This window comes from Archocentrus centrarchus, chromosome 7, assembly GCF_007364275.1.
Source record: "Archocentrus centrarchus isolate MPI-CPG fArcCen1 chromosome 7, fArcCen1, whole genome shotgun sequence".
Lineage (NCBI taxonomy): Eukaryota > Metazoa > Chordata > Actinopteri > Cichliformes > Cichlidae > Archocentrus > Archocentrus centrarchus.
Window position 1 is genome coordinate 28,351,980 of NC_044352.1, and position 12,158 is coordinate 28,364,137.

The window sequence follows — 12,158 nt, forward strand, 5'->3', positions numbered from 1 at the left end:
ATGATGCTCAGTTGGTACCGAAGGACCCAAAATGTGCTAAGAAAATATCCCCCACACCATTACACGACCAGCAGCCTGAACTGTTGATACAGGGCAGGCTGGATCCACACTTTCATGTTGCTTATGTCAAATTCTGACCCTACCATCCAGATGTTGCAGCAGAAATTGAGACTCATCAGGAGTTGTTTCAGTCTTCAATAAGCCAATTTTGCTGAGCCCGTGTTACCTGTAGCTTCAGTTTCCTGTTCTTAGCTGACAGGTGTGGCACCCAGTGTGGTCTTCTGCTGCTGTAGCCCATCTGCTTCAAGGTTTGACGTGTGTGTTCAGAGAAGCTCTTCTGCATACCTTGGATATAATTAGTGATTATTTGAGTTCCTGTTGGCTTCCTATCAGCTCAATACAACCTGACATCAACATGGTATTTTTGCAGAGAGAACTGCTGCTCACTGGATATTTTCTGTTTTTTGGACCATTCTCTGTAAACCCAGAAAAATCCCAGTAGATCAGCAATTTGTGAAATATTCAGACCAGTCTCACATCAGTGGGGATAACTTAAACCACTCAGATAGTTGGTTTGGACTTCAGCAGGTCATCTTTACCGTGTCTACATACCTAAATGCACTGAGCTGTGCACTGAGCTTGTGACTGGCCAATGAGATTACAATAACAAGCGGTTCAAAAAGTGTGTCGAATGGTGAGTGTTTTATCGCTCAGTTTCAAATAAGAAAAACACCAAACTTCAGGTAAGTATCCCAAGTTCTTCTTTTTTAAATATAGAATTTATTTCCCAAAATGAGGAAATAATGGTTACAGACAAAATATTCGGTGACCAGTTAAAATATGCAGGTAGTACAAGCTTATGAGGGTGTATTTCTTCCATTTGATAAAATGGGGCACTCTGTAATAAATAGAATCTTTTGTGGGGTGGGGGGGTGGTGGGGGTGTCGACAAGCAAATGTTGGTTGCTGGTCTAAACTAAAATCACCATAAACAAAACATGATGTCATCTGTTAAAAAATGTCAGCTGCATGGTTTTAAAACCTCACTCTGTTAAATAAGATTTTGTCAGCTTTGACCAATATAGCTTTATTTCTATAGTTCTGTCTTCCATAAATAAATTATTTCTCTCTATATCAAAAAGAGAATCCAAGTATAAAGAACGGCTCATTGTGTTGTATGCTCAGAATGTACACGCACGCACACACACACGCACGCACGCACACACACACACACACACGCAGACAACACAAATGAAATTACATCAAAGACAAGCTAAATAAACTGCAGCAAGTCAGGAATTATTAAATCTCCACAAATATACACAGCCTTGCTTTATCCCTTGTGGGTTGATTGAAATACGCATTTTAAAACAGCAACATTAAATTAAATTCAGTTTGATAATACACTTACATATGTACACAAAGTGTGCTTTATAATATACAAGTGTCTCTGTAAAAGATTAAAATGTAAAAAGCTATTGTATAAAAGATGGCAGTGATCCATTCATTAGTCTTCTGCAGCTCATATAAATATATCAAATCTCTTCTCCGACTACTTGATTCCTTGGCAGCAGTAACATTATACAAAATAGACGGGAATTCTTTTACATCAGCACATCCAGGAGGAGTAAGCAGACACCTCAATACATCCCCGAATGGGGAATTTACTGCAGCAACATGGGACCCAAAGGTAACTTCATTCACTTCTGGAGTTCCACCTCCTCAACAATGACACAAAGGCAAACACCACTGCTCTCTGTGTCAGACACTAGTGGTTTGGTTAAACTACAGTCCAGGATTCTGTGCCACGCCAACCTCTTTGGACCACAGTGTGAATACAAATTCGACCGGCAGCAGGAATCGGTCCACCTGCTGCTTTAAGACCAAAGAGAAATGCACAACGGCTGACTGTGGATGTACACAGTGCTCACAGAGGTCCTCTACAGGTAGCTGGAGGCCACAAAGCCGTGACTGTGGCTGACCCGGCTCTGGTGAATCATGGCGCGGTCGTACGCCACCTGGACAGATTTGCGGATGCTGGACTTGCGGCCTTCCATAATGCGCAGCTTGTCAGCTGTGTCATCTACGCCCAAAGGTGTCACCTTGTCACGTGGAAGCCACTGCCTACAACACCAGTGACAGAGATTTAGATTACTATTACAGCCCTCAACACTCTTACTTTAATTGCTTTATAAACGACACAATGTTTAAAATAAAATTAAAATATAGAGCCTTTTATCTACATGCATCTTCAAATGGAAAAAACAACTTTCCACCATTTGCGTTTTCATCACATGATACACCTGTGGCAAATGTGCCAATCAAATATTAGGTTTCACTGAATAAATACCCATGACCTCCATGTGATAAGAGGAGCATTGCATAACATCAGTGTTTATCTTAAACTCACCACGTCCTCTTGTTGTCAAAGAAAAGCACCAGGTAGAGCTTCTCGTTGGTCTCCTCCTGTCTCTGCTCCCCCAGATGGAGGACATCTTTGGGTGGGACGGGGATAGGCACCCCATTGTGCAGCAGGCCCTCCTCAGGCATTTCTGGGTCAATGATCTGAGACAAATACAGTCCAACAGGGAATTTAAGCTACACTATGAGGTGAACGCTCATATTATAAGGTGATCTTAGGTCAGATGAGGAAGTACCAGAGCAGGATATGAGGGATATCCCCGACACTTGGCCCAAACCAGGTCCAGAGGTTCCAGCTCCATCTCATCCTCAGATGTTTGGCTACTGTTGCCTGTAAAACAACAGTGACACTCAAATTATTGTAACGAATAAGTAAATTAACAGGACACAAATGCAACTTGACTTCAGGAGAACTTGGGATATGAGAGGAAAAAAGTACCAGTGTAATCTGAGTCTCCGTTGACTATATCCAGAAAGGGAACTTTGGAAAGAGCCGGTTTGCCAAGGCTACGTTTGGGTGGCAAGTTGCTGTAATGCAATGCATTATATTGTTATTGCACTATTAGTTATTGTGAACATGGACCAGGAAGAACAGCAGATACGCCATGCCTTACATTTCTTTGTGGAGAACAGGGCAAGAGCTAAACTCCAAGTCAGACCCGCCATCTTTGTGCAAGTTAAAGCCGTTGGTCAATCCTGAAAACAAAAAACAGAAATCAGAACAGCAGCAGATAAGACAGGAGGAGAAGTCAGAAAAGGCAACACCTAAAAGAGCACATATCTCTGCTCTGGTCTCAGTTATACTGAAACCAATGACACAATACAAGGCTAACCGTTTAACCAGTCAGTTAGAACGAAAGCAAAAACAAGTTCCTATGGTGTGATCAGACAGCACACTTCTTTCCCTCCCAAGAACATCAAAGTTTGACATGTTGTAAAATATGTAACTAGTCTCAGGTTATTAAAGTGAAGTGATAAACACAGGTTAAGAAAGATTAACTAAAAAAAAAAAACAAACAAACAAAAAAACAACAACCCCAAGTTAAAGACTGTTTCATGCTTGGTAGCAAATTCCCAACAGTAAGCAGCATGTGATCCCATCCTATGGAGTCTTCTGTAGTCACTTCTCTCTGAGCAGAACACTTACATCAGTAACTAAGCAAAGTTTCTTACCACTTTCCAGTGTGTGATTTGGTGTCTTCTCTGTCTCACTATCTGAGCACAAGTCTCGACTGGAAGTCCATAGTTCATTAAGGTTGGGGGGTCCTGGGCTCTTCTGTAGGGTTCTGCATGGAGTGGAAGATTGAGTGATGTCTGTGGAATTGAGTGCTGAAGAGTTGTTACTTGTATTCTCGTCCTGTGGTCCCTTCCCATTCAGCAAAGGATTGTCTCGCGCTTTGAACAGCTTAGCTCCATTTTTTGCCTTCTTAAACAATACGGACGTCCGTCTCCCGACTCCCCCGGTCGTGGGCCGTGGGGAGACACCTAGTTCAGGCAGGCCGTTGGTCAATGCCTGCCCTTCACTGTGCAAAGTAGGGGGCGACGATGCTGACCGCCCTTGTGCGCTAGTGCAATGAACGTTCTCTGTAGCACTGTTTGAGAGGTCACCATCCATCTTAAGGCGTTTGCAGGGGTAGCTGTGGGACTGGGGCTCCCCTGTGATTGGCCGCAGAGTGGGAGGCTCCAGAGGTGCGTCCCCCTGCCGTGGAGGAGGAGCCGGCCCTGTAGGTTCCAGCGTCGGGGGCGAGGTGGATTTGAGGTCTTCTGAAAGGAGAGGAGATAAATGACATTCCAATTCACTCTGCATTGGTTTTAAATGAATCTCCATTTAGTATGTAGTGTGATGCGGTGGTGCAGTATGCACACAGGAAAATGGTCACTCTGTGATGATTTACACTTCATTCCAACACTCTAACCACAGTCCAGAGGGAGTTGACGTGTTCTGTAGATATGGAGGACCTTATCAAGACAAGTGAAAAATTACTTTGCTCTCACAACTGTACACCATCAACATGGTAGTATGGTAGATTTTTTTTTTTTTTTTTATCAAATATCAGGTGCTCTGGTGCCATCTTCTATGGTGACAACAGACTGTTTCACTAGACTAGCCTTTAGTCAGAAGTGGTATGATATGGCATGACTGCATGTGGCCAATGGAGAGTGGTGAGTCCATGAGAGTGATGTATAGAAGAGGTGCAGACATAGAGTTCACTGGGAGAGAGGAGTTGTGAGGCAACCATGGCTAACGAGACTCTGTGGGCCCCTACTTACTAGACTGGAGACAGTGGGGTGGTTGGGGTTGGTGCGTGGGGGGTACCCTGGCTCAATTACCTGAGGACAATGTTCCGTTAGCTCATGTTCACAACTGGTCTCATTGAAAAAAAGTGGTTTTTTAAAGGTTCATGCATTGGCAATTTCATATAGTTGTCAGTGCCTTTCATTGCCCACCTTTATCTGAAGACATAAGGCCGTTATCTGCCTTGGCGTCTTTGTCGTTATCTTCCTCATCTTGGTCATTCTCGTCGTCTTCTTTGAGATGTCCGTTGTGCAGGCTGTGGCGGTTGGACTGACCATGCCTGCCTGCCCGGATGTTGTTTATCTCGCGTCGGAGCAGGCGGATTCGTCGAGTCCGGGCCCCACTGCATCGCATGGATGTGACAAAGTCCAGCTTTTCTAGCAACTCCTTCAGTTGTTCTTCCATGCTCATATGAAGCCGGTTCTCTGGATCCAGCACGCTGTCAACTGAACACAGCAGAGAGTTAGGTTAACAGAGAATCAGAGATGCACGATTCATTAGGTACAGCATGAGTTTAATACTGACATTTCACAACGACGATGACCAAGGCCCAAAGTCTTTCTCCTGTTTGCAGGGCTATTTGTATGATATTTTCTATTATTTAGAATGGGCAATGCATATATTGTACAAAATATAACTAGGAGAATATCATCTGTGTCTCCAAACTCATATCAATCACCATCAGCCAATTTATAGACTATTAAAAAACCCAACCCCCCCAGAAGTGATGATTAAAAAAAAAGCCCACAAGCTTAAAAACCAGACTAACTAACCAGATTACAAATATTCTACCTCCTCTCCTGGAAGGAATAAGTGTTGCTCCAGTCATCACTGGCAGCACTCTTTTTCTGCCATTTTCTCCTTAAGAAACTCATCTCAGGAGCCCTCAAACTGTCTTAGAATTTCATCACTACAAACAACAATTAGTATGAAGGGCTGCAAATACTAATCCAGGGTTTCAGCAATTGTATTTCAAGACCAGCAACTTGCTATGCCCAGGCAGAACTAAGCTAGTCTATAAATTAGCAAATTGATAATATTAGCCTTATTATTCCAGTTAGCACTAAAACCATAAAGACATTTACAAAGAAACAAACAAACAAAAAAAAGGAAATCACTGAATCTTTTTACCTTCAGTTTTTTATCTTCTGTCTGTTCACTTATTTATCACAATAGGCTGATCACCATTCATCACTTTAATGTGATCAAGGTCAACCATGATTAGATACTCTTCTTAGTACCTTACTTTCCTATCATGAAGTGGGGAAAAAAATAAACCTTTCCCTGTCCCTCCCTCTCCCCCTCAACAGTGTGTCTGCACACAAGTAGCTGCAGTTTCACCTTAAATGGACCACTGTCTCGTCTGTGCCCCACAGCGATGCGACAGGTGGATGCTACTTATTGTATGGTCTTTACCATACAATAAAATGTGCCTTGAGGCAACTGCAATATATAAATAAAATTGAATTACTATATTAACCAAGTCTAAAGATATATTTGTACCACAGGCTGGTTTAAGCTCCTGACCATTACAACATCTCTGGTGAAAACCCTGATGACTCCTCATTCTTGTTACTGACTTCAACTTCATTTCTTACATACAGTACGTATGAACAGTATTGTTGTTGTAGTACTGGCACTTAGTCTTACATAATGGTTACCAGCCACAGCTGTGCAGACTGTCTACACAGAATACTGCGTACTCTTTACTGTGTACTCTTTCGTAACACACTACGAAATTAGAAAGTCAACTAAACTGACACACACACACACACACACACACACACACACACACACACACACACACACACACACACACACACACACACACACACACACACACACACACACACACACAATTCCCCCTCACAGAAGACAATAACAGACTGAAACACAGACACAACTTCAGTGGTTCAAAGAACTGAAGACATGTACAGGATCATTCTCTGACTTACCGTCCTCCCAGGTGCAGCTGTAAAAGTCTCTTTTCTGGGGCGACTCTGGCAGGTGCATGCCAGTGTCCAGGTCCAGCCCGGTGTTGGTGGCTTGTCGCTGGGCATGGCGTAGTATGGCTCCCCCAAGGTCTCGAAGACGCAGTGCTGCCCGGTGGAAGACTGTGTCCTTAGAATTGTAGAGAAGGCAGTTTGACACCATCAGGTTGAAATCGGCCTCCAAGTCAGCCACTGAGCGGTAGGAATGACTTTCCAGCTTAGAGCGCATAGTGGAAAAGTCTATAGGGTTGCTAATAAACTCAAGGTAGTCGGGGACCTGTGGACAAGACATAACATGAAAATGTATCATATGAATGGATGCATGTTTTCAAGTTAAATAAAATATGTAACCCCCCCCCCCCAAAACAATGCTGTAAATGAGACTACCAATTCTAGTAAACTGTACTCTATAACAGCACTACTTAAATCTAAAACAATATGCAGCCAGACTCACTGATCCAACTGAACTACACAGAGAATGGGGAAAACACTTCCAGAAGCAGAGGGCCATCTCGGTTTCTGACACAATATAAACTGTGTGCATGTGCATCTGGATTCAGTGTTACAACAGTGACAAAAATAACAAATGTCTGACCTCCTTGATGTCCACTGGCTGTGCAAAAATCTGGGCTGTGTCCTTCTCCTGTAGTTGGTCTAGAGTGGAGCGAAGCAGCACCAACATTGGGGTCAACTGCATCTCCAGAGCTGCCTGGTGAACTTTGACCTGCAGTTGTCAGAGGACAGGTATTTAATATTTATATAGAAATTGCAAATCTAAAGAATTTAAAAAACAATTTTTTCAAGACTGCCAAAGGCTAGTGTGTAGAGAAGCAGTGTGATCTGACGAAAGGGATATGTGTTTAATGTGAAGTAACCAAGAAAATGGCTCTATGTATTAAAAAAAATATATATATATTTTTTCTACTGAGAAATCTTCCAACAATCAAAATATAATTTCAAGTCCTCTTCTAGACTGATTTCATGATCCATATAGAACTGGTTGCCCAGTATGTTATAACGATAGCTGTCAACTCTGGCTGTATTTGCTTATTTTCCTTTGGGGACTCCCTCTCGGTTTATAGCAGCTACCTGTTTGTTTTGTGACTCAGTAATATTAAGATGATAGCATCGTGTGGCAAAGACATGCCAGCATACAGTATACACTCTATAGGACAGACAAAGAAAAAGCCGATCATCCAAACATAACTTCACTACTGGAGAACCACTCAAGTAGCTGAGTTTTTAAGGTACTTCAGATCTTGATTTGTCAAACATCTTTCTTCCAGAAGTTAAACGGTGAATTGACAAACCTAAATATGAAGCATCCAAGTCAGTGAGCATGGTTCGTCTTTGTATGTTACCTGTTCTCGTTTGAGTTTCTCCCTCTTGCGGATGAGCTCCACCAGCAGTCTGGCTTTCTCAAGGTCGTGCCGAAGCTTCTGCCAATATCTCAGTGCTTCTCTTGCTGCAGAAATCTTCTCATCCACTTCAGGCTACAAAGTACAACACATTTTAGAGCTTATATAAACCTATTCCAGAAATATATTTAAAGGCAAACAACGGTTTTAGAAAAACAGCCACAGACTGTTAAGGCTTTACTTCTGTGTCATGCCCTGACCTGTTCAGTATTTCTTTGGGTCTGGATGTTAGAGTGCAAACGCCGGACCAGCGGCACACCGTTCCTCGACTGTCGCTTTAGTAACCAGTATTTATAAAGCCTCTGCATGAACTGGTTTTTTTTCTGAAGGGTGATTCCTTTACAGATGATATTCAGCCTACATAACAGAGGAAAATGTTAATATCAGCATGACTAACATTGATTCACTGGAGAGCTTGATGAATGAATGCTTATTTGAACTGGCTAGTAAACCAAAAAATCTCCAAGAAATTACTTCTTTTGATCAAAAATAAAATAAAACCCATCTTTTTTTGGGCAAAAAAGAAGACGAAGAACAAAAACTTTACCTGCTCGTGGGTATCTGAGGCACTGTCACTTGTGGTGATGCTGTGCGTCGGGATGGTGACTCTGTATTCCTTTTCCCTTTCTTTTTATCTGTTTTGGCATCACTGTCAGACTTTCTGCCTTTTTTCGGTGTTGTCGGACCCTCTGTGTAGGCACTCCGTCCTCTGCTCGCTCTACCTCTGCTGCCCACCACTCGCCCTTCACTCTCATCATCTGACCCAGTCTCTTGTCCTGGTGGAGAATGGGCCTCACAAAAAGCTGTCTTCTTAACTGAGAACGTGGTCCCGTTAATGTTCGTTTCTCGCACAGGCTCTATCTTCATAAAGAGACCAGCACGCTGAGCGCATGTGACGTGAAATGCAGTGTAACAGTTGGCCTTATGACACTGAATAGATGCACCGCGGCCCTTCTGCTTACACAGGTAGCAGGTCAGTTTCCATCGTGCTGGGGGAATGTTACTGACCCCTTCCACTGGTTCCAGAAACACTGTGTTAGCAAAGCAGACCTCAGGGATCCATATAGCACAGACTACATGTGCCCAGCGGCCATCACTCGTTTGCTTGAATGCGCCGCCACGGTTTGGACACAGAACACAGTCAACAGGTTTTTGAGGGGACTGAAGGCAGCAGCGGCACAGCCACTGACCCTCAGGGATGTAGGGCACTCCGTAACACTCCTGGTGCACAGCCAGGTTGCAGGAGTCACAGAAGAGGATGACGTTGCTGTTAAGGCACTCGTCATCCAGGCACACGCAGCAAAAGGCATCATCATCAATAGTGCTTTGAGGGGGCGCCCGGCTGCGGGCTTCCAGGTATGCCTCCTCCTCCAACCGGTCCAGCAGCCGCTCAAACGTTTCTGGCAAAACAGCTGAGTAACCCTCTGATGTCCGATCAACATTGACCATCTCCAGCCAGGCAGTATCCTCTTCGTCCATGTCATATTCCGCCTCAGCTTCCTCCTCGGCTGAGGTTTCAATGTAACGATAATATGCTGCTGGCAGAGGAGGTGCCTCAACTGGTGTGAAGGTTTCCAGCACTCGAAACTTGGGTTCAGGAAGGGTCATAAGGTGATGCTGTGATTTGTTTAGCTTTTCAAGTGATGGCGAATGAGAATTGGGGCAACTGTTCTTGGAAGATGGGGGTGACTTATTGGTCGAGCTTTTGGGGTCTTTCCTCCGGCTTCGTGGTGTGGCAGGTTTGCGGGCTGTTTGGGCACTGCTGGCGGGAGGTGATGACTGCTCACTGTTCTCCTTGTTGCTGTTACACTCACTAATGTCCTGAGCCATCATTTCATCTTCAGTAATGACTTCCAAAGGCTCCAGAATAGAAATGCGGTGAAGCCTACCATCCAGTTCCACTTCAACCACCTTCTGGGCCTGAGCATACGTCAGGGTTTCTCTGCTTGGAGAAGCTTTGAGGCTGTAGGGGGACGGTGATCGCTGACGGGCAGCCCCACGCCCGCCAACTGTCCCACTTGACTTTTTCACATCTCCACCTCCACCTCCGGCCACTTGGCCTTTTCGACGTGGCTTCCTCATAGGCCACCAATCACACTTTTCCACCTGTTGGTTAAAAAAGAAATAAAATGAGAACACTGAGGAGTCAGGCTCTAAAACAGTAGAATATGACACCAGTATTCACACTTTATAATGAGTGTGTATATATAAACATAAAATCAGCACAATTCCCAGTGCTACAGTTATAATATGCCCTATTATTATTTGTCTTTGTTGTTATAACAGTAAAGTAGCCACTTATTCTTATCTACCTATACCCTGTTGTTTCAATAGGCAACTAATGCCCAGGTGGCTAAACTTCTTTCCACATTAACTCACTGAAATACTCCTTTGTAGTAGGATACATTATACTGTGATGGTATTAGGCTGGATCACCTCTGGTAAAAACATTCCGTCACACACTTATAAACAGAAAACTCTTTTTCATCCACAAAGGCTAACTGGGTAAACCACTGTGATAAGTTCAGCTGTCGAGCAAACAGACGCTACTGTCAAAACACACGTGGCCAGTAAAGAAAAAAATCATATGTAGATTATTCTCGACTATATGTTATTAACTGCTGGCATCTACTATCAGGGCTTGACACAACACAGCGGTCAAATCCAATCAGCTTTCAGCAAATCTTAACTGATCCGACCCAGAGCCAATCAGATACAAGAATACCACAGCCTTAGCAGAGCGGTGTCCTTATTCCAGGAGTAAAATGTCAGCCATATTTACAGTTTTAAAAACACTGTCAAAAGCTCTTCAACTGTTTAATTTTTAACAGTTGTTGTTTTTGTACGGTTGACGCAGTGGGTTTCATTTTACCAAGCTGGGATAATATACAGCACTAACATAAAAGTGCTGAAAGAAGTCTATCAGCAGGCTAGGTGGCTAACTTTATAAGCTGGGTAGTAGTAACATTAGCTTCTCTGATATTTTTAAACGCTGACAGGATGCATGACATAAAAAACCCTCGCCAGCTAAAAGTTTTAAGCTTGACAACGATCAAAAACAGGGTAGTAAAATGGCGAATTTTAAGCCATCTTACCAATTATGACAACTGACTGACAGGAGTAAGTCGACAGCCCCGGTGGTCTGAAGCCGCTTTTGCTGTAATGGTCGCCTAACCAGGCGGCTTACTTGCTACACTCTCGAAGCTAATAGCTACCGTTAGCCATCCACAGTTTGCTGGTACAGCCGGTATACTTCGCTATTTTATAGCGCTTCCGTTTCTTCACAACACGGCGCTTGGAAGGCACGCAGTCAGTGCCAAAGGCTTACTGAGAACAGCCGTAATATATCCGTATTAAAAATATGAGAAACAGCTCACTGTCGGCCCAATTTTAAGAGAAGGAGGGATATTAGCCTCCTTCGGCTAGTTGGCTAGCTATTTGGAGCCTACAGTAAGCTAAATCCATATTAGTCAAAGTAATAGTAATTCCGGGTGGATTTCAAAATAATGTTCTGCGTATTCCTTATGCCGCTAACACGACCCAAATCATAACCAATACGTTTAATAACAGCTCACCTTACCGAACTGTCACCTACGTGTTTTCCCAGCCAACATGCCCCTTTACAGTATTTCCCTCTCTTGCAGCTCATGACAAAGTAGTATTTAGCTGGGTGAGACCTCCCCGTGGGTATACGGGATTAGGACACTCTCACGTTTATTTGCATTTGCGATCCAGTATTGCTTCCTGCTCCGTTTCTGTATTGCCTGATTTCCTCATACGACACTCCATTTACAGAAATCTTCTTACGGGTACGACGTCAAAGTCGAAATATTGCATTATAACGTGATATTCTTTTATTTTGACAACAAAGCGTCTCGCTTCCTTTTTATACCAGCTTGTGTGCTACCTTGACAACAGTCAACCGATACAAGTTTAGCCGTCCCCCGTGACGTCACGAGACCATGATTTTTCGCGCGCGGGCTCACGGGGTCAATAACAAGTGTAGTTTTTTTTTTTTTTTTTTAATTTAAAC

At 43.5% G+C, this 12,158-nt stretch overlaps 1 protein-coding gene across 7 annotated transcripts; it reads right to left on the reverse strand.

Moving 5' to 3' along the window:
* Positions 1–791: 791 nt before the first annotated feature.
* On the reverse strand, positions 792–12,109 carry brpf3b (bromodomain and PHD finger containing, 3b). Of its 7 annotated transcripts, none has more exons than XM_030733780.1 (13): positions 11,706–12,109; positions 8,673–10,231; positions 8,326–8,482; positions 8,069–8,200; positions 7,303–7,431; positions 6,672–6,984; positions 4,869–5,162; positions 3,594–4,181; positions 3,035–3,116; positions 2,860–2,948; positions 2,657–2,751; positions 2,410–2,564; positions 792–2,123 (listed from the first exon to the last, which is right to left on the reverse strand). In XM_030733780.1, exons 1-13 carry the CDS (start codon positions 11,772–11,774, stop codon positions 1,940–1,942), a joined length of 3,846 nt encoding a protein of 1,281 aa, XP_030589640.1. In that variant the 5' UTR covers positions 11,775–12,109; the 3' UTR covers positions 792–1,939. The 7 variants fall into 7 exon arrangements, with proteins under 7 accessions (XP_030589640.1, XP_030589639.1, XP_030589645.1 ...); XM_030733779.1 differs by having other exon boundaries at positions 793–2,123; positions 3,594–4,184; XM_030733785.1 differs by having other exon boundaries at positions 1,940–2,123; positions 3,594–4,184; positions 11,701–11,809.
* Positions 12,110–12,158: the final 49 nt, after the last annotated feature.